General features: G+C 38.3%; 1 protein-coding gene across 11 annotated transcripts in view; it reads right to left on the minus strand.

Annotated features, from left to right (window-relative positions):
* syngap1a (synaptic Ras GTPase activating protein 1a) overlaps window positions 1-22,054 on the minus strand; it is an 83,103-nt gene extending 61,049 nt beyond the window's left edge. For 2 of the 11 annotated variants that reach the window (XM_020050393.3, XM_010873783.5), the window contains exon 1: window positions 21,597-22,054. In XM_020050393.3, coding sequence (XP_019905952.1) covers window positions 21,597-21,618 — 22 coding nt within the window. In that variant the 5' untranslated portion in view covers window positions 21,619-22,054. Of the gene's footprint in view, window positions 1-2,716; window positions 2,777-3,721; window positions 3,893-9,803; window positions 9,926-17,610; window positions 17,649-21,475; window positions 21,503-21,596 lie in introns of those variants that run through there. The other 9 variants (XM_020050405.3, XM_020050403.3, XM_020050397.3 and 6 more) reach the window with 8 other exon arrangements.
* Window positions 22,055-22,994: the final 940 nt, after the last annotated feature.

The raw sequence follows: 22,994 nt of genomic DNA on the forward strand, positions 1-22,994 counted from the left end.
GGAATTAGTTGAAAATTGCTCTTCACCGAAAATCCCCATTCCAATTGACAGAGCTTGAGCTATTTTGCAAAGAAGAATTTCTGTGTTCGTATGAAAAAGGCTGATCCAAATACACTTACTGCTGTAATTGCTGCCAAATGTGCATTTGTATTTAATTTAGAACAATTTGAATGAATTATTTTAGCCTTTGGCTTTATGGAATGTTGTGGTTTTTGTTTTGTGTTGACCACTGGCAAAAACTTAATTTTAATTTCATGTTGTAACATAATAGATTTAACATAATAAAAGTGTAATCTGGAAAAGTCGAAAAGGAGGGTGAATATAAAAACAGTGATTCTAATTCTGATCCAGAGGTTGTGAGTTCAAATCCCAGGTACAGTCATAATGCAGTTTGTATTATTATTATAAAAATTGAGACCTCTGCACAATTTTCTTTCCTTTCCAAAAAAGTCGAAAAGGAAGGTTTTGAGTGAGGAAAAGAAGGGTTAAAATTAAACTGAACGCTTCTGTTCCTCACTCAAAACTATCCTTTACATTTTTTGGGGAAAGGAAAGAAAAAGGTGGTCTCATAATTTTTTCCGGAGCTGTATGTAAATATATTATACAGTGGATATAAAAAGTCTACACACCCCTGTTAAAATGCCAGGTTTTTGTGATGTAAAAGAATGAGACAAATATAAATCATGTCATAATTTTTCCACTTTTAATGTGACCTATAATGTGAACAATTCAATTGAAAAACAAACTGAATTCTTCGAGGGGGAAAATGAAAAATAAAAACCTTACAATAACCTGGTTGCGTAGGTGTGTACACCCGCTTATAACTGGAGAAGTGGCCGTGTTCAGAATTAACCAATCACATTCAAACTCATATTAAATAGAAGTCATTACACACCTGCCATCATTTAAAGTGTCTCTGATTAATCACAAATAAAGTTCAGCGGTTCTAGTAGGATTTTCCTGACATTTTCTTAGTTGCATCTCAGAGCAAATATCAATGGTCCGCAGAGAGCTTTCAAAGCATCAGAGGGATCTCATTGTTGAAAGATATCAGTCAGGAGAAGGGTACAAAATAATTACCAAAGCATTAGATATACCATGGAACCCAGTGAAGACAGTCATCATCAAGTGGAGAAAATATGGCACAACAGAGACATTACCAAGAACTGGACTCCCTCCAAAATTTATGAGGGAGGCTTTCAAGAGGTCTACAGCAGCATTAAAGGAACTGCATGAATTTCTGGCAAGTACTGACTATGTGCTACATGTGACAACAATCTCCCATATTCTTCATATGAATGGGCTATGGGGTAGGGTAGCAAGACGGAAGCCTTTTCTTACAACGAAAAACATCCAAGCACGGCTGAAGTTTGCAAAAACAAACATCAAGTCCCCCAAAAGCACGTGGGAAAATGTGTTATGGTCTGATGAAACCAAGGTTGAACTTTTTGCCCTAATTCTAAAAGGTATGTTTGGCACAAAAACAACACTGCACATCACCAAAAGAACACCATACTTTGGGGCTGTTTTTCAGGGGCTTAGTCAGGGTGGAGGGAATTATGAACAGTTCCAAATACCTGGCAATTTTGGCACAAAACTTTCAGGTGTCCGTTAAAAAGCTGAAGATGAAGAGGAAGTTCACTTTTCAGCACAACGACGACCCAAAGCATACATCCAAATCCACAAAAGCATGGCTTCCCCAGAAGATTAACATTTTGGAATGGCCCAGCCAGAGCCAAAACCTGAATCCAATTGAACATCTGTAGGGTGATCTGAAGAGGGATGTGCACAGGAGATGTCCTCACAATCTGACAGATTTGGAGCGCTTTTGCAAAGAAGAGTGGGCAAATATTGCCAAGTCAAGATGTGCCATGCTAATAGACTCCTACCCAAAAATACTGAGTGCTGTAATAAAATCAAAAGTTGCTTCAACAAAGTATTTGTTTAAGGGTGTGCACACTTATGCAACCAGGTTATTGTGAGTTTTTTATTTTTTATTTTTCCCCCTCAAAGATTTCAGTTTGTTTTTCAATTGAATTGTTCATGTTATAGGTCACATTAAAGGTGGAAAAAGTTCTGACATGATTTATCTTTGTCTCACTCTTTTACATCACAAGAACCTGGCATTTAAACAGGGGTGTGTAGACTTTCTATATCCACTGTGTGTATATGTGAATATATATATGTATATGTGTGTGTAGAGAGAGAGAGAGAGAGAGAGAGATATTGTTTATTTTATCAATACAGTAAGTCAGTAATATGTGATCTTGTCAAATGTATAATGTGTCATACTTTAATGTCACTGATTAAAAAAGTACATTATTTTAACTTAACAGTCAAATGAAAACCCAGAGAACATGCTAAAAAGGTCCTGACATAGTTCTCAATGACAACTACAGAAAATGTAAATCAATCATGTGCCATCTATTTAACCATCATAGGGCTTTCCCTAGACAAACTTGCTGAAACCCTATAATGGGAACATGGCTGAATATCTTTATGATGTCACGTTTGTTTATAATGCTTTGGTTTTCCCTCTAACATTTAAAAAAACATATCTGATAGTGCATGTCCCCAATAATATGATGATGTTTACATATATGTCAATAACCAACTATACCATGAAGACATAGTTGCCATTTTTACCATAAAGCCAGAGCATTCATACTCATATTATCCATTATTACATGGGTTAGATAATTCAAAGACAAAATACCTGATGTCCCGCTTGTTCACCCTCATTCATTCAGTGCTGAAGGAGAGGATTCTTTTCATGCTGAAAGAAAAGAAAAATCCAGAAAAACTGATTAGAGTAAAAACAAGAATCTATTCACTTTTATTGTCTGTTGACTGCCAATAGCTATACTACAAACCACTAAATGACTAAACCTACACCAAAGCAGTCAAACCAAGAAAATGTAGCAAACAGCCTTTTTATACTATTAACTCATGTGCTTGAATAAGCATTTAAAGGCACAATATGTAAGATTTTTTTGTGTAATACTAGCATAAATACAAGCCAAAATGATTAATAGAAATCAGGAGTTAATGTTTTAAGCAAATGTTTCAAATAAACTTTTCTACAAAATTGAACATAGTGCATGAGGTATTCCCCATTTAAACTTTCTCACCCATGCGTCTAAAAGTTTGCATTGACTTTTAAACTCTTTATTTTAGCTTCAGACACATACAGTAGGTCTATCCTTCCCACACTAAACCACCCTGAACTAGGTATTACTATTTCCGTCTCGTTCGTTGAGGGAAGAAGAGAAGACAACTCATGTTATTGTTTAGAGGCAGGAATCTACACAGTGCCCCTTTAAATCACAGCTGATATTTGGAAATGAAAAACTGACAATAATAAAAAACTAAATTGACAATAATGAAAATGATCAACTTTGCATCCCAGAAGTCTACCATCAAATGCTTTGAAATTACTAATTTTAAAACATCACACAATATTTTGCAAGGTTGTGGATTGTTATATTGTTTTTCACAATGGTCCCACGTTCTGAAACAGTAATGGATGCATGAGAATGTTGACATCTGATGGATTTCAAGTTGACTAAAAAACGAAACAAAAATCCTAGACAAAACCTCAGCCCTACCAAAACAGTTTTAACTTACCAAAATATGGAAATTACTGGTGAGCTCAGTAAAGGAAAAATCGGCCAGCTAGGCTAAGGAAGACCTCCGCATTTGATGCCAAGATGATGCTTACCATAATGAAGGAGAACAAAAACTGTCAGACAGATCAGGAACACTCTCCAGGGGGTAGGCGTGGATGTGTCAGCCACGACCATCCGTAGAAGACTTCACAGCGGAACTACTGAGGCTACACTGCAAGGTACAAATCGCAAGTTGTCCTCAAAAAACAGGACCCTGCAAAGTTCTGGAAAAAGGTGTTGTGGACAGATGACACAAGGATTAACATGTACCAGAGTAATGGCAAGAGGAAAGTGGAGAGGGAAAAAAAAGGATCGGCCTATGATCCACAGCATAGCACCTCCACTGTGAAATAGGGTGTGTTATGGCTTGGCATGTATGGCTCCCACTGAAACTGGCTCACATGTTGATGTATCTGGTAGCAGCAGAATTAATTCTGAAGTGTACTGAAACATCTTGTATGCTAAACTACAAGCAAATGTCTACAAACTAATTGCACGCCATTTTACAACACAATGACCCTAAACATACTGGCATAGCAACTAAAATAGTTTTTCACAGGCAAAAACATTTACATTTCTTGACTGGCCAACTCAATCAGATTAAACATGCTTTCTATTTGCAGAAGAAGAGTTTAAAAAGGCAGAAATACCGCAAAGCAACTAAAGATGGCTGCTCTACGGGCCTGGCAAAGCATAACCAGAGAAGATGGCGGGGTAATTGTTTTCAGTTATTACATGCAAAGGATATATGTTGTTTTGCCCAGGTAAATTGACGAATAACGACCAGAGTAATTTGCGCCAATTTGTTTTCAATGGGTTGCAGGTTCTAGCCTAGGAGGAAGCAAGTTCCAAAATGATGGCAACCAAAACAAATAAATTTCTACTTGGTGTAAAGGATGCCTATCTGGGTGATAGCGCTAGATTATTTGAATCCACTCACTTTAGAGACAGAAATGTTATGAAGCCTAGGCTGTGGTTTGCTGAGACGTTTGAGCTCGTTTGTAGATCACATTATTGAGACACAAAAGAAAGTAACCAAAAATTGTTATGAAATGGAAATTGAGAACATGTATGGCCTATTCAAGCATTCTAACTAGCTGTTTCCAGTGGGTATGTATGGCTGCAGCATTGGTTTGTGGCCCAAAGCTTTTTCGACAAAGGTTCTATCTTATCCCACTGTTCTTTCAGCAAAACATGCCAATGTTCCCCACTGTCTTTGTCAAAAATAAAGAATACAAAAGCTCCCCAGAAATATATATAAAATAAATGGAAAAGGGAAATTGTTGTACAACATATTATTCATTTGGGCCTCAGGGGTGCTACCAGGGGTGCTAGGATTATTTTAATCAGCCATTCCACCGCTGTTAAACTCATCGCCTGACCGCCTTTTGTTTTCCTACTTTCATTGACATGTCAAGTCCAAGCCAAGTGATCTCCTTGTGGCACCCCAGACGTTACACATTTTAGTTTTAACCCAAAACCAAGACCTGATTCAATTACACAAAGGACTGAGGATTAGTTGGCAAATTAAATGAGTTGTGCCATATTTGTGTTGAAACTGAAAGGTGTAACGTCTCAGGGGCCACCTGGAGAAGGTTGTGAACCATTGATCTAGATAATTTCATTGACACCACTCAAAAACCAGACACATCTAGAAAAAGGACTGTTCTACAAAGCATGTATGAACCTGACGTATTGTCATGATGTATCACACAAAGGCATGGTTAAAGACCAATTTTTAATTGTATAACTACTCAATTCACCACCATACCACGTTATTTTAATGATTTAAAGAAAAATGCATCAATAACATATTTGTCTTTTTTTTTTACAAAGCTCTGCAGCATGTTCATTTCCCAGTGAAAATAATGTATACAAATGCTGAAGAATTAAGTGAGAAGCTCAGTCAGAATACACTTACTCCTAAACCAGTATAGTGCAAGGGGGTGTCAGATTGAGATAGAGAGTTTGAACACGCCCCAAAGCAGCCTTTAAAGGCATAAAACAGTTCTGAGGCTACAACAGATATGAGCAATGCAATCAGAAGAGTCTGGCTTGGTAATGTTACATATCAAGAGATAGATAACATAGATAATTTATCTCCTGGTGTCCAAAGTATTGACTGGTACTGCATGCAATTAAAGAGCTGCCTTTGGAAAACATCACTACTATAACATCACTAACAAAATGAAGGCATTCCCTGCCCACTACCTACGTTTATCAAGCTTGTCTAGGGATCACCGATGTACTGCTTCATTATTGGAGTCATTGCAAGGAAGAGACCAAAATGTTGAAAGGTGACATTGCAAGTGTTATTGGCCGCCTACTTGAATTGTGACCATCTGTGCCCAAAATCTTTGCTGGAAAGACCATTAGTCTTAATGAAATATGGAACAGATAGAAAGCAACCGAATGTCTTTCAGTCGTGCTGTCATAAGAGAGATGTCTGAGAGGTATCATGTAACCTAAGCTGTGTGAAATGGTTAAACCTTTTGTAGCCATGTGTATATACAGTACTGGTTAGTCCTGAGTTTGTTCACCAGCACTGATGGGTTTTTGACAGAAGTACTCTCTCTCTCTTTCTATTGTAAGAGGATACTTACGCATACAAAAGATGTATGTATAAATAGAATCAGCCTACCATAATCACATTGCTGTGTGATGTTGTACGGCAGACCATAATGACATCCCAACCTAAGAGGAATTCCAGACTATTTTTATTTTTTCGACCAAACATTTTCATATGTTCTCATTTCATATAGAAGAAGCGTGAGAAGGAGAGAGGACTACCATAACTGTTTGCATGAATTCGCCAACATGGACCATCGTTAGTGCTCTTGTAAAACAAGACAACAGCTAGCTACCTAATAGATACTTATTAACAAGGATTTAATCTGCATGTGATGGCTAGAATAGAGTAAAATAAAAAAAGATATTGGATTATCCAAATGTAAAAAGGCATAACAGGGAGCATCGGATTTTCGCTTACGTTTACCTAGCTAGCTCATGGACTATATTGTTTGCTATCTTTCATACTATTATCTGTATCTTTCTACAGGATAGTGTAGTGTTAAGAAATTCAATCTATATGTGTGCCTTGGGTGAACGGATTATAAAGGACGCAGTGTGATGGTGTGGGGGAGCTTTGCTGGTGACACTGTGATTTATTTAGAATTCAAGGCCCACTCAACCAGCATGGCTACCACAGTATTCTGCAGTGATACGCCATCCCATCTGGTTTGAGCTTAGTGGGAATATCATTTATTTTTCAACAGACAGAGCTGACCTCAAGCCAAAGAGTGGCTACATTAAATAATGTAAAATATAACAGAATTTTTATTTGCTTAACACTGTTTCGGTTCCTATATGACTCCATGTGTTATATAATATTTAATGTGAAAATAGTTATAATAAAGAAATAACATTAAATAGGTAGGTGGTTCCAAACATTATACTGTTATGTACATATTTACAGGGGGTGGACAAAATAACAAAAACACCACATGAAAAAGGGCTCTAAAAAAAAAAAGTAATTAATTTGCATTTTATTGCATGACATAAGTATCTGATACATCAGAAAAGCAGAACATAATATTTGATACAGAAACCTTTGTTTGCAATTACAGAGATCATATGTTTCCTGTAGTTCTTGACCAGGTTTGCACACACTGCAGCAGGGATTTTGGCCCACTCCTCCATACAGACCTTCTCCAGATCCTTCAGGTTTCGGGGCTGTCACTGAGCAGTACAGACTTTCAGCTCCCTCCAAAGATTTTCTATTGGTTTCAGGTCTGGAGACTGGCTAGGCCACTCCAGAACCTTTTCAATGCTCTTACGGAGGGAAGGAGGTTGTTGGCCAAGATCTCGCAATACATAGCCCCATCCATCCTCCCCTCAATACGGTGCAGTCATCCTGTCCCCTTTACAGAAAAGCATCCCCAAAGAATGATGTTTCCACCTCCATGTTTCACGGTTGGGATGGTGTTCTTGGGGTTGTACTCATCCTTCTTCTTCCTCCAAACATGGCGAGTGGAGTTTAGACCAAAAAGCTCTATTTTTGACTCATCAGACCACATGACCTTCTCCCATTCCTCCTCTGGATCATCCAGATGGTCATTGGCAAACTTCAGATGGGCCTGGACATGCGCTGGCTTGAGCAGTGGGACCTTGCGTGCGCAGCAGGATTTTAATCCATGACGGCGTAGTGTGTTACTAATGGTTTTCTTTGAGACTGTGGTCCCCGCTCTCTTCAGGTCATTGACCAGGTCCTGCCGTGTAGTTCTGGGCTGATCCCTCACCTTCCTCATGATCATTGATGCCCCACGAGGTGAGATCTTGCATGGAGCCCAAGACCGAGGGAGATTGACCGTCATCTTGAACAATATTTTTGTTCAACCCCTTGAGTTAAAGCTGAAAGTCTGCACTGCAAGTGCATATCTATCCATTGTGGTGGCATACAGAGCCAAAATGTAGAAACATTTCAGTGTCCCAATATTTCCGGACATAACTGCTAACATGTATAGAATAACAAGAAACCAGGCAAGCCTAGTTCAGCCGGCCCACAATAGAAACATTGCCACCTCAAGATTCAAACCCGGGTCACACAAGTGAAAGGCTGTGTCGTTAACTACTACACCACAGAGCTGTATTTTTGCTGGGTGTCAGTATAGCCTCTTGTCTCTATCCTGAACAGTTAATAGGCCATTTGTGAATAACACTGATACAGTTAAACTGACTAATGTTTCTTGCTAAGTTTACCTCCACCACAGATAGCGTCTATATGGCGTTTGCCACCGGCTGTTTTAACAGCGTATTAGCCAGTAATAAGCTTTATCGGTATCTACTAACTTACTGGAATAGTCATTAGAATTTTGCAATTGCTAGCAAGTCTTCCAAAGCTATTTTGTTTCGTGGCATAAGAACCTGTTTTTGTCTTTCATGGCAAAACAACATTTTTTCTTTCATTCGTTAATGACATTTATAAAATAGCTATCAATAAAGGCGACGATAACTAATTTTTTCATCAAGTGAAAAGACGAGAGAATCGTGGAATCTACCAGAAATAATTAATAAATGACGTTGCTCTCAATAGCTTTGAACTTAGGTCTTCTACAGGAGAGGAACTGTCTTTTACCACTACGCCACAGCATTACACGTTCCAGCAGTTGCTATTGAGGACTCCATTGAGGATTGTGTTAAACTGTCTAATGTGTCTTTTTAAGTTTACATCCTTCATAGCGTCTTTGAACTGAATTGTTTTGCCACTGGCCGTTTTAACAGCTTAACAGCCAGTAATAGGCTAAGTAGTATCTACTAACTTCCTAGGAACAATCATAAGAATTGAGCAATTTCTAGTGAGACTGAAGATGAACATTTCCATGCCAGAAAAAGTCACAATATAACCGTATACAGTTAAGGTTCAGGCTTACTATAACGTAACTAATGTATGTTGTAGCCAGCAAATGTGTTGGTCTATCCTGACCCAAAACACATGCACGAATGCGTACTTCGAAAACCCACCAGAAAGAGTCACAATATAACCTTAAACTGTTTTGTTTCAGACTTACGATAATGTAGATACTGAAGGTTTTAGCCAGAAAAGTTTTCATCTATACAGAATATTTCATAATGTTTACTTCACTATACCTGCAAGGAGATATGAACTCGGGACCTATAATCCACAAGTCCGCTTCTCTAACCACAGCACTATTTAACAAGGGGTACCTTCGCTAACCACTACGCTATTTAACAAGGTGTACTCAGTCAGTCACTCAGTAAGAGACTCTTCACTCTTCTTGGCCGGCTCCGCTTATGCGGTCCAGCAAAAATGATAAGATTCAGAGTAGAGGCTGGGGTCATACATATTTATTAAATACTCTGGCCAATGGACTCAGTTCTTTGTTGGTCAGTCTAGTCCAAAAGGACCAGACTGGCTTCATACCTAACTTTAACCTAACCGTTACTTTTCATTCTTAGTTGTCTCTTAATTATAATTTACTCTCCAAATTAACCTAGTTATAACACTATATTTGCAACATGGACCTACCTGTTTGCTGTTCTACAGAAATCTAACATGGATAGATTCATGAAATGCATCCAACTTCTAAATAGGAAATCCTGTGTTAGAATACTCACCTGTCTATTTCTGTCATTTAGAACTCATTTCCACAGATGGACGAGACAGTGCCGTTAGCTTTTGGCACTGCTTTTCTGGACAGACTCAAAACAAGCATATTGTTTTGGAGATCTCCTCCCTGCTGGAAAGAACCCAATGCCATTAAAACGGTTTTCCTCCCAAAATAACCATTTTCAAAAAGATCTCTATATTCATACATAAATCTGCTTTTGTTTACAGTTGGAATAAATCCTCAGTTCGTTCACTTAGGAAAGGTAAAAGACATCCCTGCAAATCCAAGATGGAGGGAGGATTAGTACATGGAAATATTATGATATAACTGGACTGCTAACAACTGCGCTGTAATTTTTTGGCTAGAAAATAACCCAGATTCCAGCAGGTTTAAGATGGAACGTTACACTGGCATCCCATTTCTATTAGTGCAGAGATTTTTATAAATCAGAATTATTTCATGTTTGTATGATGCATTTTAATCTGTAAATCCATCCTGAGCAGATCCCATTACAACTTGGTTCCCAGAAGAACTCAGTTGCCAGAGGAATAATTAAGTCCAGACCATAGATATGAAGCATAGATAGGACATACAGTTCTGTCTGATGTCTCAATAGCTCCGCCATCTTACCTGGGACCAGTTTGGGAAAAGTCAAGCCACCTAACATGAGTCATGGTGGTATTTGGTGCAGCAAGAATTTGGTCCAGAAAAAGGATAAACGATAAAAAGTAGGTGAGAAACACTGTTCACGTATCAGTAATGTATGATAACATGCTTAACTTTACAGCCCATGTTTTTAATCAATGAACAAGAAAGCTAATGCAGCCTAACCATAGCAGTTTAACTACATAACTTTACAGTATTATAATTCTGTTTTTTCTTTTAAACTAACGGTCTCAGCTACAGTAAAGTATGAATTAATATTGTATGTTGTAAAAAAAATGCATCAAAAAACATAATTATATAATCAGCGGATGGCGATGTTGGGTACCATTGTCCACAAAAAGGTAGCCTTGTTTCTCCCATTTCTGTCCTCCGACTACTATGCTACTGTTACCCTACCAAATTCATTGAGCTAGCTTGCTCCGTTTAGCGTAGTAAAATTGTGATTTCTACAATAAAATGAAATTATAATATTTATATGTAAATACAAAAACATACATATTATAATTTAAAATCACAGTTAATTATCTTTGGAAATAAATAAATTAATTTGCACTATATTTAAAGCACTATCCTGTATCTTCCTACATCAGACCATAGCCATTTTGTACTCTTAAATTAATAAATTATTGAAAACAATTTCAAATGAATTTGTTTGTAAATAATCTGAAAAGTACAGTCATTTAATGCATTATGCTATGCAAGACAGTGGTTATTTATATATCATTTAGGAAATGTAACTATTTTAAGAACTGAAATGCCACTTCTACCATGTGTTTGTATTGTAGATTGTTTAGAACTGGTCCCATGTAAGATGGCTGTCAAATTGCTCCATTCTGATTTATAAGGGGGTCTATGACATCATCCCATCTACTGTTCTATTATCTATGTTCCAGACATTGCTTACTAAAATTCCAGGATTCCACACTGGTTCCAGAACTCCAGAACCAAATTCTAAAGGAAATTCTGCATCCCGTTCCTTTCTGTAAAGATTTTTAAAATACAGAGTTCACTTCTTCATAACTTTGCCCTGTGCTGTAAACTATACAACTACAAATTGGAAATGTTTTATCCTCTCAAATGTCTTTGAGACAGTGCTTCACCCATATCAGCTATAAAATATATTTGATTTTAATTTCAAAGGCCCCAAACAAATAACCAAGCTCTACCAACAAATTATTTCTTAGTCTCATTTTATTTGGTTGAAGTGGATGGAGCGAGGAGACAAGTCATGTTTTTATTTTGCTTATGTTTTCTGTGCTTCTTTGGTTTTTGCTTTGGCTAAAAACTGTGACAAACAATTTTTTTGTAATGAAACATAATATTAAAAAAAATATTTTGGGGATATACTGCAAGCACAGAACAAGTGAATATATGGCCACAGGTAAAGGTTGGTGTAATTCCCCTTTAAATATCACTTGTCCAATGTGTAAATGTGCTTAGCACTGACACTGTTAATTTAGGAGGGTGGCTCAAGTTAACCACCGTAAATAAATAAAAATATAACATTTCGTACATAAACCCACCTCCCTCATAAGAACTGTCCCTGCCCCCTCAACTCCAACCAATGTCAACAGATCAGCCCATCTTTCCTAGTATTCTGACGTTTTTGTTTCCTTATGCAATACATCCCTCCATTCTTACATGGTGTCTTATGAGGGTCTCGAACCCCGCTCTGTGTATCAAATGCTGAACAAACTCATAAGCTCCCAGAGTTTCCTATTAATTTCCTATTGTTCACCTGTTCTCCCAAAAGTGCAGACTACAGGGACAATCGCACGCTGATCTTGTGATATTACATCCACTGATCAAATGTATCTGCTACTTTGTTGCAGAGTCTGTACATTCCTGACTGTTCAATGTCCCAAATGCAGAGCAATATTTGTATTGACACATCATGGTTAATAATGAGTCATTTCGCACCAAGCATCTTTTTTGTATTTACTGCATCTTCTTGTGTTGCAGTACAGCAGCTTTGAGTTGATTTGACAGTTCTTTGGTGAATATTTTTTAATGCACATTTGTTATTCAATAAAGCTGTAACATGCATACATATAATGCTTGTGTCAATGGGTTTATGGCCATTTTACATCTGGCAAATACCAAGCACTGCATTCCACAGTACTGACCCAATACTATGGGTCAGGCATGGTGGTGGTACTGTGATGTTTTTGGGATTGCTTGCTAAATAAGGACCTGAGAGACATACTGTCAACACTGATTTAATGTAAAAGGATGCTGAACATCTGACAGTGAACAAATACTTTTTCAAGGCACATTTGCTACTTAGATTTTTAGAATAAACAATATTTAATATGTTTTAGAACATTTCTACATGTGCTCCTTTGTTTGAAACAACCTCAAAATATCATATTTCAACAACAAGACGATGCATTTACTTGCATCAAAATAAAGCTGCACTCCATTCACATAAATATCCACTTGAAATACCTTTCCAGTCCCACATTGCAATCAAATCATTTCTTTGAACAGACAATAAGAGTGCCACCTGATTCTAGCCAATTACAAAAGAGTGTCTCGCCAAACCTGCTGCACACCTGAATCTTCTTTGGATAAGGATTGTGATTGGTGTTTGGTGACACCACGTTTTTTTTTTTTAAGTTTTTGGAGGACATTGGCAATTTAATGTGCACCTTAATGGATTTTAAATACACTATAGCTCAAATCTCATTTATACACTCACCTAAAGGATTATTAGGAACACCTGTTCAATTTCTCATTAATGCAATTATCTAATCAACCAATCACATGGCAGTTGCTTCAATGCATTTAGGGGTGTGGTCCTGGTCAAGAAAATCTCCTGAATTCCAAACTGAATGTCAGAATGGGAAAGAAAGGTGATTTAAGCAATTTTGAGTGTGGCATGGTTGTTGGTGCCAGGCGGGCCGGTCTGAGTATTTCACAATCTGCTCAGTTACTGGGATTTTCACGCCCAACCATTTCTAGGGTTCACAAAGAATGGTGTGAAAAGGGAAAAACATCCAGTATGCGGCAGTCCTGTGTTGGCGAAAATGCCTTGTTGATGCCAGAGGTCAGAGGAGAATGGGCTGACTGATTCAAGCTGATAGAAGAGCAACTGTGACTGAAATAACCACTCGTTACAACCGAGGTATGCAGCAAAGCATTTGTGAAGCCACAACACGCACAACCTTGAGGCAGATGGGCTACAACAGCAGAAGACCCCACCGGGTACCACTCATCTCCACTACAAATAGGAAAAAGAGGCTACAATATGCATGAGCTCACCAAAATTGGACAGTTGAAGACTGGAAGAATGTTGCCTGGTCTGATGAGTCTCGATTTCTGTTGAGACATTCAGATGGTAGAGTCAGAATTTGGCATAAACAGAATGAGAACATGGATCCATCATGCCTTGTTACCACTGTGCAGGCTGGTGGTGGTGGTGTAATGGTGTGGGGGATATTTTCTTGGCACACTTTAGGCCCCTTAATGCCAATTGGGCATTGTTTAAATGCCACGGCCTACCTGAGCATTGTTTCTGACCATGTCCATCCCTTTATGACCACCATGTACCCATCCTCTGATGGCTACTTCCAGCAGGATAATGCACCATGTCACAAAGCTCGAATCATTTCAAATTGGTTTCTTGAACATGACAATGAGTTCACTGTACTGAAATGGCCCCCACAGTCACCAGATCTCAACCCAACAGAGCATCTTTGGGATGTGGTGGAACGGGAGCTTCGTGCCCTGGATGTGCATCCCACAAATCTCCATCAACTGCAAGATGCTATCCTATCAATATGGGCCAACATTTCTAAAGAATGCTTTCAGCACCTTGTTGAATCAATGCCACGTAGAATTAAGGCAGTTCTGAAGGTGAAAGGGGGTCAAACACAGTATTAGTATGGTGTTCCTAATAATCCTTTAGGTGAGTGTATATTTGTAGTCATATTAAGTGAACTAAACTACAAGATAAAGTTCAGTATTCATTTTAGTTGCCTACAGTTTGCTAGCACGTCATGTACCAGCCAAACACATATTAAGGAAGTGGTTGCATGCCTTAGATCTGTACAGACAGGATAATATGTAGATGATGAATTTAAGAGTGGATACATTTCTCCGCCTGCAGCCCATAACTGTGGAACAGAAAAAGGGTTGGTTTGTTGTTGTTTGAATTTGTTTGAGTTCCCCTTTAATCCCTTGTCATTCAATCAGTCCAAATTGCCTAAAATGTCTAATAATAATAATCAGATATTGTGTTATAATCTGCGACATGTCTCCAGTAAGATTAATGTGGTGTTTACTGTGTTTAAATGTACTACTGTGCGTGTATATGTGTGTGAGTGTATATATGTTTATAGTTACATATATAATGTATATATCATTTGAAATAGTAAGTACGCTCTCTGGAAAGTTGAAATGTTATTTTACATATTTGGACACATCTAGGCTATTCAGACCACATTCACTGATAAAAGTTAATTCACTTCAACAAATTAAACAAATATTTTGAAACCATTTATGCAGTTAAAATGCAGAAATGCGAAAAGGTTATTACACTCCTACCTTTACCATCACATAAAATGGCTAAAATTAGAATCAGGCACAATAAAACACCAGAAAAATCATTAGTGTAACCTGGGAGGGTCCAGCCTTCCATAAAAACCTTTTCTGTTCTTTTTTGTTCTTAACCATATGGAAGAGAACACACCATGCTAAGATACAAAGACCTACTCTAGGCCCACAGAAGAAAGGATACATGTAATCTATATAACAGTTTGAGGCAACCTGATACCAATTGTACATACCTTTGTTTGTCTCCTTGTCAAGATATTTACTACCTGCAAAAATATGATCTGATCTGTGTCCTATGCAATCTGATCTGAGCCCTATGCAATCTGATCTGTGCCCTATGCAATCTGATCTGTGCCCTATGCAATCTGATCTGTGCCCAATGCAGATAGCCTTCAAAATATTCTGACCTTTTTGGTTGATATTGATTACATTTAAATTTTATGGTTTTAAAATGGTTGAAAACATGTCAAACAACAGTTATTTGCCCAAAAACTAAAATACAATATAATCATAAAACATAAAACAATTTAAATGAGATCAAGAGGAGAAACCTTACCTTCAGTCTGAGATCATTCCTGTTTATGTTAAGTTCCTATGCTTGTCCTTGCAGGAAACCCGAAAAAGTAATAGGGTTTCTCATATTGGATTCTTAAAATACTTTTTATGTACCTTTTAGTATGTATCAGTGCTAAGAACTTGTTTTTTTTCTTCACAAACTGCCTTCCTCAAACTAGATGTAATTTAATACAACGAGAAAGTCATCCTTGAGTATATACTACTAAGTGATGAATAAGTATTATCAGCTGCAGAGTAGTTTTTGGATTATCTCACATAATGGAATAATATATGCATGAAAATGTATAAAGACAGAGGCGGACACATGGAATTGCTTTGAATGGATGTGTGACATCAAGAAATGGTAGGCGGTAAAATGTATAGGCTGTGTGTAAGTTTACCAAGACAAAGGCAGACATTTCGGATGGATGAATGGATGGAAGATGGGTGGAATGACAGAAAACCATGTAAGAAACAATGGTTGTAAACACAGCGTTTTTGATCAGAACAATTATCTTCTGATGTATTAGTCTGTCTACAATGCTATCTGTAGCGCACTGCATTTTCTGCTTGTTTCAGGAAACGAACTGAAAGGGAGATATGAAATACTACCAAGGTCTGATAATGCTTCTGACAACACAGTCCTGTGTTTTTTTTTTTAACTGCTGGAGACAGAGTACTGCAAAGATCTTCAGCTCCAGTCCTGAAAGGTAAAAATATTTCTGTTTCCACATGGTAAAAGTTTGCACTCACTTGAAGCTCCCTTTTTAAATTAATCCCTGACTATGAGCAGACGATAAAGAACAGAAGTGTTTCAGCCCTCCAGGATCGGAGTTGAATAGCCTAGGTGTAGTTAATTGTACTTACAAGTATCTCTTTCAGGTGTGTTGCTTCATGGGGGACCTACTGGCTCCTCTTTGCTCAACAAGTGATCTCAAGTGCAATTTTGATCACCAACCCAAATACATCATATAAAATGTATATGCCATATCTCACAATCAGTTACAATTCCAGAAGCAAAGAGAAGGGGCTCATAACCTAGCGACATTGATCAAGATTTACCTCTCTATCTCTGAGTGACAAAGGGTGCCCACAGTGATAGACAGTTGTACATGGAGATAGAGAAGATTTGATTAGACAAAGTCACGAAATGTCTAGTTATTTCTCGTTAAATTAAAATCACCCTAATTCGCTAAGCACATTTACACACACTCAGCATTTGACTTCAGGTAATGGTGTTGCTAGTGTTAAACAACACATACCGAATACACCACCTTTAGTGTTTTCTGTCAACAGCAGGTATTTTGTTTCCAAACAGTACGCTTTTCCTGGGATTTCACTTTGAAATTGGTGAAAGACAAACATACAGCGAAGAAATATAATCTCTATACGGAAATACCCACTCAAGTAAGCAGGAAAGTGCACAGGTAAGGCTTAACCTGTGCAGAATCCCTTTGCTCTATAGTGTCCTTTCCTAAAAGGTTTATTAGGAACACCTGTTCAATTTCTCATTCATGCAATTATCTAATCAACCAATCACATGGCAGTTGCTTCAATGCATTTAGGGGTGTGGTCCTGGTCAAGACAATCTCCTGAACTCCAAACTGAATGTCAGAATGGGAAAGAAAGGTGATTTAAGCAATTTTGGGTGTGGCATGGTTGTTGGTGCCAGACGGGCCGGTCTGAGTATTTCACAATCTGCTCAGTTACTGGGATTTTCACGCACAACCATTTCTAGGGTTTACAAAGAATGGTGTGAAAAGGGAAAAACATCCAGTATGCGGCAGTCCTGTGGGCAAAAATGCCTTGTTGATGCTAGAGGTCAGAGGAGAATGGGCCGACTGATTCAAGCTGATAGAAGACCAACTGTGACTGAAATAACCACTTGTTACAACCGAGGTATGCAGAAAAGCATTTGTGAAGCCACAACACGCACAACCTTGAGGCAGATGGGCTACAAGAGCAGAAGACCCCACCGGGTACCACTCATCTCCACTACAAATAGGAAAAAGAGGCTACATTTTGCATGAGCTCACCAAAATTGGACAGTTGAAGACTGGAAGAATGTTGCCTGGTCTGATGAGTCTCGATTTCTGTTGAGACATTCAGATGGTAGAGTCAGAATTTGGCATAAACAGAATGAGAACATGGATCCATCATGCCTTGTTACCACTGTGCAGGCTGGTGGTGGTGGTGTAATGGTGTGGGGGATGTTTTCTTGGCACACTTTAGGCCCCTTAATGCAAATTGGGCATCGTTTAAATGCCACGGCCTACCTGAGCATTGTTTCTGACCATGTCCATCCCTTTATGACCACCATGTACCCATCCTCTGATGGCTACTTCCAGCAGGATAATGCACCATGTCACAAAGCTCGAATCATTTCAAATTGGTTTCTTGAACATGACAATGAGTTCACTGTACTGAAATGGCCCCCACAGTCACCAGATCTCAACCCAATAGAGCATCTTTGGGATGTGGTGGAACGGGAGCTTCGTGCCCTGGATGTGCATCCCACAAATCTGTCCATCTCCTGACTTGCATCATGCACAGGGTTGGGTAGGTTACTTTTCAAATGAAATCCGTTACAGCTACAAGTTACCTGTCCACATTTGTAATCAGTAACGTAACTTTTTGATTACTCAAACTCAGTAACGTAATCAGATTACTTTGAATTACTTTTAGATTAACTACATATGAAGAGGCACTGGAAAACAAATAGGAATAGCCTATTACCAACTGAACACCTTTTGCGGGATCCAGCAATTTTAGAGTTTACATAGCTGGCCAAAAACGGAATTTGCATACTGCAGTAGTCTGATGATTTGCTCCACCACCAACATTGTCAAGATGTTGCAGAAACCCCTGGCACGCGAATGGACGTTTGCAATTGTAAACCCGCATAGAAATAAGATTTACCCCGCGCAAACTTAACCTGCGATTATTATGGCCACCAGTGATGAATTTTCAAAACAAAAATGAAAGAAATAAACTGAGATTATAAACCTGCACTCATAGCTTAAAGTAAATGATGCCTGCAGCCCATGATAACCAATGAACACAATTTTCAGACATGCAAAGCAAGCACAATCACATGGTCTACCTGTATGGACAGAGTTGATGTGGCCACGTTAAATGCAAATAATCATCCTTTGGCAGAGTGCTTCCCAACACACCTTTTCTCCTCAAATGTCTGGTAAATTCCATATAATGTTTTATCTTGAAGGCAGCGCCATGTTACAGCTATCTAACAAATAGTTGCCTAATCTATTAAACAATTGCTGTAAAAGTTATTCGGTGCAACTCGTCCTGGCTGTGTTGTTCGATGCATTTGACAAATAAACCTTGAAACTTTATGCGTTGAGTAGATAACTAAATAACATTTTATATGAAGGGGATAATATTATCGAAGATATAATCTGTTTTTACCAGCCATCCTACCAACCAAAATTGGAGAAATGTAAAGTAGCGCTTCCTCTGTCACTAAACTGGTTATGCACGTCCACCTTCGCAATTCATATTTTGGTTTTTATAACATAAAATAATCAACTCAAAAATACGTGTCATAATTATTTCACGCACTTATTCTTTTCCAATTTGAGTAATCCAAGTGTAATCATACATTTTTTCAAAAGTATCTGTAATCCGATTACAATATTTTTGTTGGTAACGTAACGGATTACAGTTACTGTTTTTTTTTAACGGATTACTTGTAATCCGTTACACCCCAACTCTGGTCATGCATACAGACAAGTAAGCATTGTTCGTCTGTACACGCGCCACGCACATGTACATGCAACGCAATTTTTTTTGCACACATCATGCACTCGGACACATCGTCCGTTCTCGTGAGCCGGCCTACTCCGGAAATGTTTTCAGTTTCAGCACATGCCTCTCAAAAGGTCTGTGCACGGTACTGAAAGTAAGAACTAACAGCCATTGACAGTGTAATCATAAGTTTCTTTGCTTGTTTCAGTATCCTAAAGACTTGTGCCTAGTGGATTCAGACCTTTAGGCTCTTTATTAATCTGGCCCTTTTAATCTAATCATAAACCCTTTATGAAGTCTTAAGAAATGGAATCTTGTAAGTGTTGCAACTATATGTATGATCGGGTGATAAACCAGTCTGTCCAATGACGATTTGACAGTCTAATTCCATTTCTTTCAAACTATGTCAGTTGTTTCATGATTTGTTTCTGTCATAATGTTGTTTTTTGTTAGATAACTATGACCTCAAATCGTATTGTTAAAAAGCTTTTGTAGCAGTCTCTCTTACTGTTTGGTCTGAATGTACTACATGGACACACAAAATGCCTTTGCTAGTGTTGTTAGACAAAAGAGGGAAAGTGAAGTATTTTCATTGGAATGCGCAACTCATTTTTGGTAAGTAATGAATACGCTTATGCTATCCTATACTGCACCTTTAATGTCATGGAAACACCAACAAAGTGTCTTAACAGGGTGTTAGGCCAACACACGCTACCAGAACCACTTCAGTGAGCACTTGATGCAGCAAAATGATTTCAGAAGAAATTACGTAATTTGTTTTATTGATAACGAGTGATGGGAATAGATGTATAGTGTATATTACACCACAAGTGTAAAATTGTTTTGGAATCCAGTGACTGAGATGGCCATGGCATATTGTGAAACATCAGCAAGTTGGAAAGTCATCACTGAAGCTCCTACCAAATTGACCTCAACAATTACTCCTCTTTCTAAGTCACTAACATCTCTTCTAGCTGGAAACCAAAATAATGAGCAACTGGGTCTTTCTATCCATTTAATACATTACTCAAAGCAGGATATCTTAGTGGGGAGAAATAAAAAAGCGAATCCACAGCCAATCACAACATTTGTGGCAAAGTTATACCAACGGTAAACCAAGATACTCCATGAGCTGTCATTTCCAAAAGGAGGTTGGGGAGGTCCAGTGAACAAAACAAAGTGAAGGAGAAGAGCAGGGCCGAGCACTAGCTAGCAAGATCCAATCAGGCTCACACTTCACACCTCTTTCAAAAATTCGAGCTTTGAAAGTTAAACCTATTACCTATTCAACATTTGGAAGGAAGATAACCAGAAATGTTGTTGAAATGTATATGGGAAAGAAAAGTGGCTGTTGCTATGCATGAGGCATTGAGGAGTGCCTCAACAGTGCTTAGCCCTGATATATTAGCAAAATATTACAAACCTTTTAGATGCCCTGTTGCTCTTATAAACTGGTTTACAACCCAATTAAAGCAGTAATATCATACCCTTGGTATACATTCTCATATACCATGGCTATCAGCCAATCAGCATTCAAACCACCCAGTTCCTAAATATTTTTTATTTTATTTATGGGGATATGCAAAATATAACTCCCACCTTGATGTCCTGAGCTCATCTGTGCAAAATCTGACTCCCATGACCCTTGCTCCAAATGTTCTCACCTCATTTCCACAACTATTCACCATTGGGCTATATTGAAATCTAAAAATACCCCATGTGCTGTGCAGTGGTTGGCGTAGGCTTTAGTACAAGACCCTGAGGCTACCATCTACCCCCTACAAATGAGAAGTTCACTATAGAAAGGGTCAGATTGTGCAATGAGAGAAAGATTGATTACATTTTGTATCAGTTCACAATGTATTGACTTACACACACTATTAACACGAGCTACTTTTTAGTGCTGTATACTTATGTTGGAGTACCATTTTACAATATTTCAGGACCAATAGACACGCACAGTGTATCCATTAGGCTAACTGGAGTAGCCTCGTAAAAATAAATTGAAAAAGAAAATACATTTACAACTCAAAAATGCCGACACCGACAATATTTCACAAATGTAGACAAAACAGCTAGTGAAAACAGTTCCGTAGACAAAATCAACACGATGATTTAACTTGCTATTCATACCTTACGAAATGATACTGCCCGATAATCTCACAACTGCACTGTGCAATTCCTCACACACTGTGATGAGGTAACGAGAGGGAGGGATATTGTAAAAGAGCTGTTAAATATCTGGGTATCTTACCTTGCGAGGAAACATAGGACATCGTCCAATGACACTAGTCACCGAGAGCAAGCTCTCAGCACTTTCAATCTCGTCAGAATAGAAATTCCATTGATAAGACCGAGCTACATAATGATCGCGCATAGCCTAGGAACCGTTAACTGACATAACAGCGATAAATAAAAATGACTCAGTCCATTTCCGTTGGGGGCCATTTCCAACGATAGTCTAAAGGACATGAACATAAATGCATGGTAATTGTAGTCTACATAGAAATAAAGTATAACACGAGCCGAAGTGAGTAGGAGAGGTAGTCAAGAAGAGGTGGAGCGTTTGAGCGCTTGCGTATGCAATGCATTACCAAGTTCAAGGTATAGGCTTAAGCGTTGCATGGCCGCCCAATTATCATAAGAACAAAGTCTATGACCAATGAATGTACATGCCGAATGAAACTCTTTCCCACGTTAACTGACTACTGGGCACTCGCACACACACTCTTGGCACACACGCATTTTCAAAATAGTGCGCTGGAGGGGGCGGGCTACTGTCATTGCAGGGCAGGCTGTAGGCCAATTATTTTTTTCGCGTCTTTTTTCCCCCTGTGTTTGGCATGTATGTAAATTAGAATACCAGAATACTTTATATGAACTTTCAAAGTCAACCAACCACTAATAGAACAATGCATTATTTGCCAGAGCTTCAGTTGCTGGTACATAACTTCTAAATTACATGACAGTTAAAAAAGTGGTCAATGCTGGCATTGATTCAAATGCAACCCCCTCCGCTACATAAACTATTTTTCATGAATGCATATGGCATTAACAGCATGTTCAATTGGTGCATACTTATATTCAATGTCTAACAAGCACAGGCACAATCCTAGTAATTAGCAACCTATTTGTTTCTTAGATCACACCGAAAATTCTAAATGATAATGGCATCTCTGTCAGTGAAACGGCTTGTATGCGTATATAGGCCCTGTGGTAATACTTTTAAAATTATGTTTTCCTTCCAGTTGCATTTTGGGACATTTAAATGCAACCTACTTCCGTCTGTGCATTATCTATAAAATATATATATATATATTTATTGTTTTAAAATAAATTAGTGAAAATACACTTAGTAGCTTAAACAATTTGTTAGTTATGCCACCGCGTTATATTGGATGGTTCTACAGGGAGTGTTTTAGCTGGTCGCGGCTAGCTATAGGCTATAAACCACGCAGACGTCAAGGCATTCCGTTACTGTGTGAATGATAGAAATGGCCAAACAAGTGAACTAAGTGCACCGTTTGCAGTATCTCAGAAATTGCAGCCCAGTTGGGCTTTTCACGTATGACAGTGTCTATGGTTTACAGATAATGATGCAAAAAAGTAAAAAACACTATTAAGCAACAGTCCAGTGGGTGAAAACAGCTTG

The sequence above is a fragment of the Esox lucius genome, chromosome 10 (assembly GCF_011004845.1).
Source record: "Esox lucius isolate fEsoLuc1 chromosome 10, fEsoLuc1.pri, whole genome shotgun sequence".
In the NCBI taxonomy this organism is placed as follows: domain Eukaryota; kingdom Metazoa; phylum Chordata; class Actinopteri; order Esociformes; family Esocidae; genus Esox; species Esox lucius.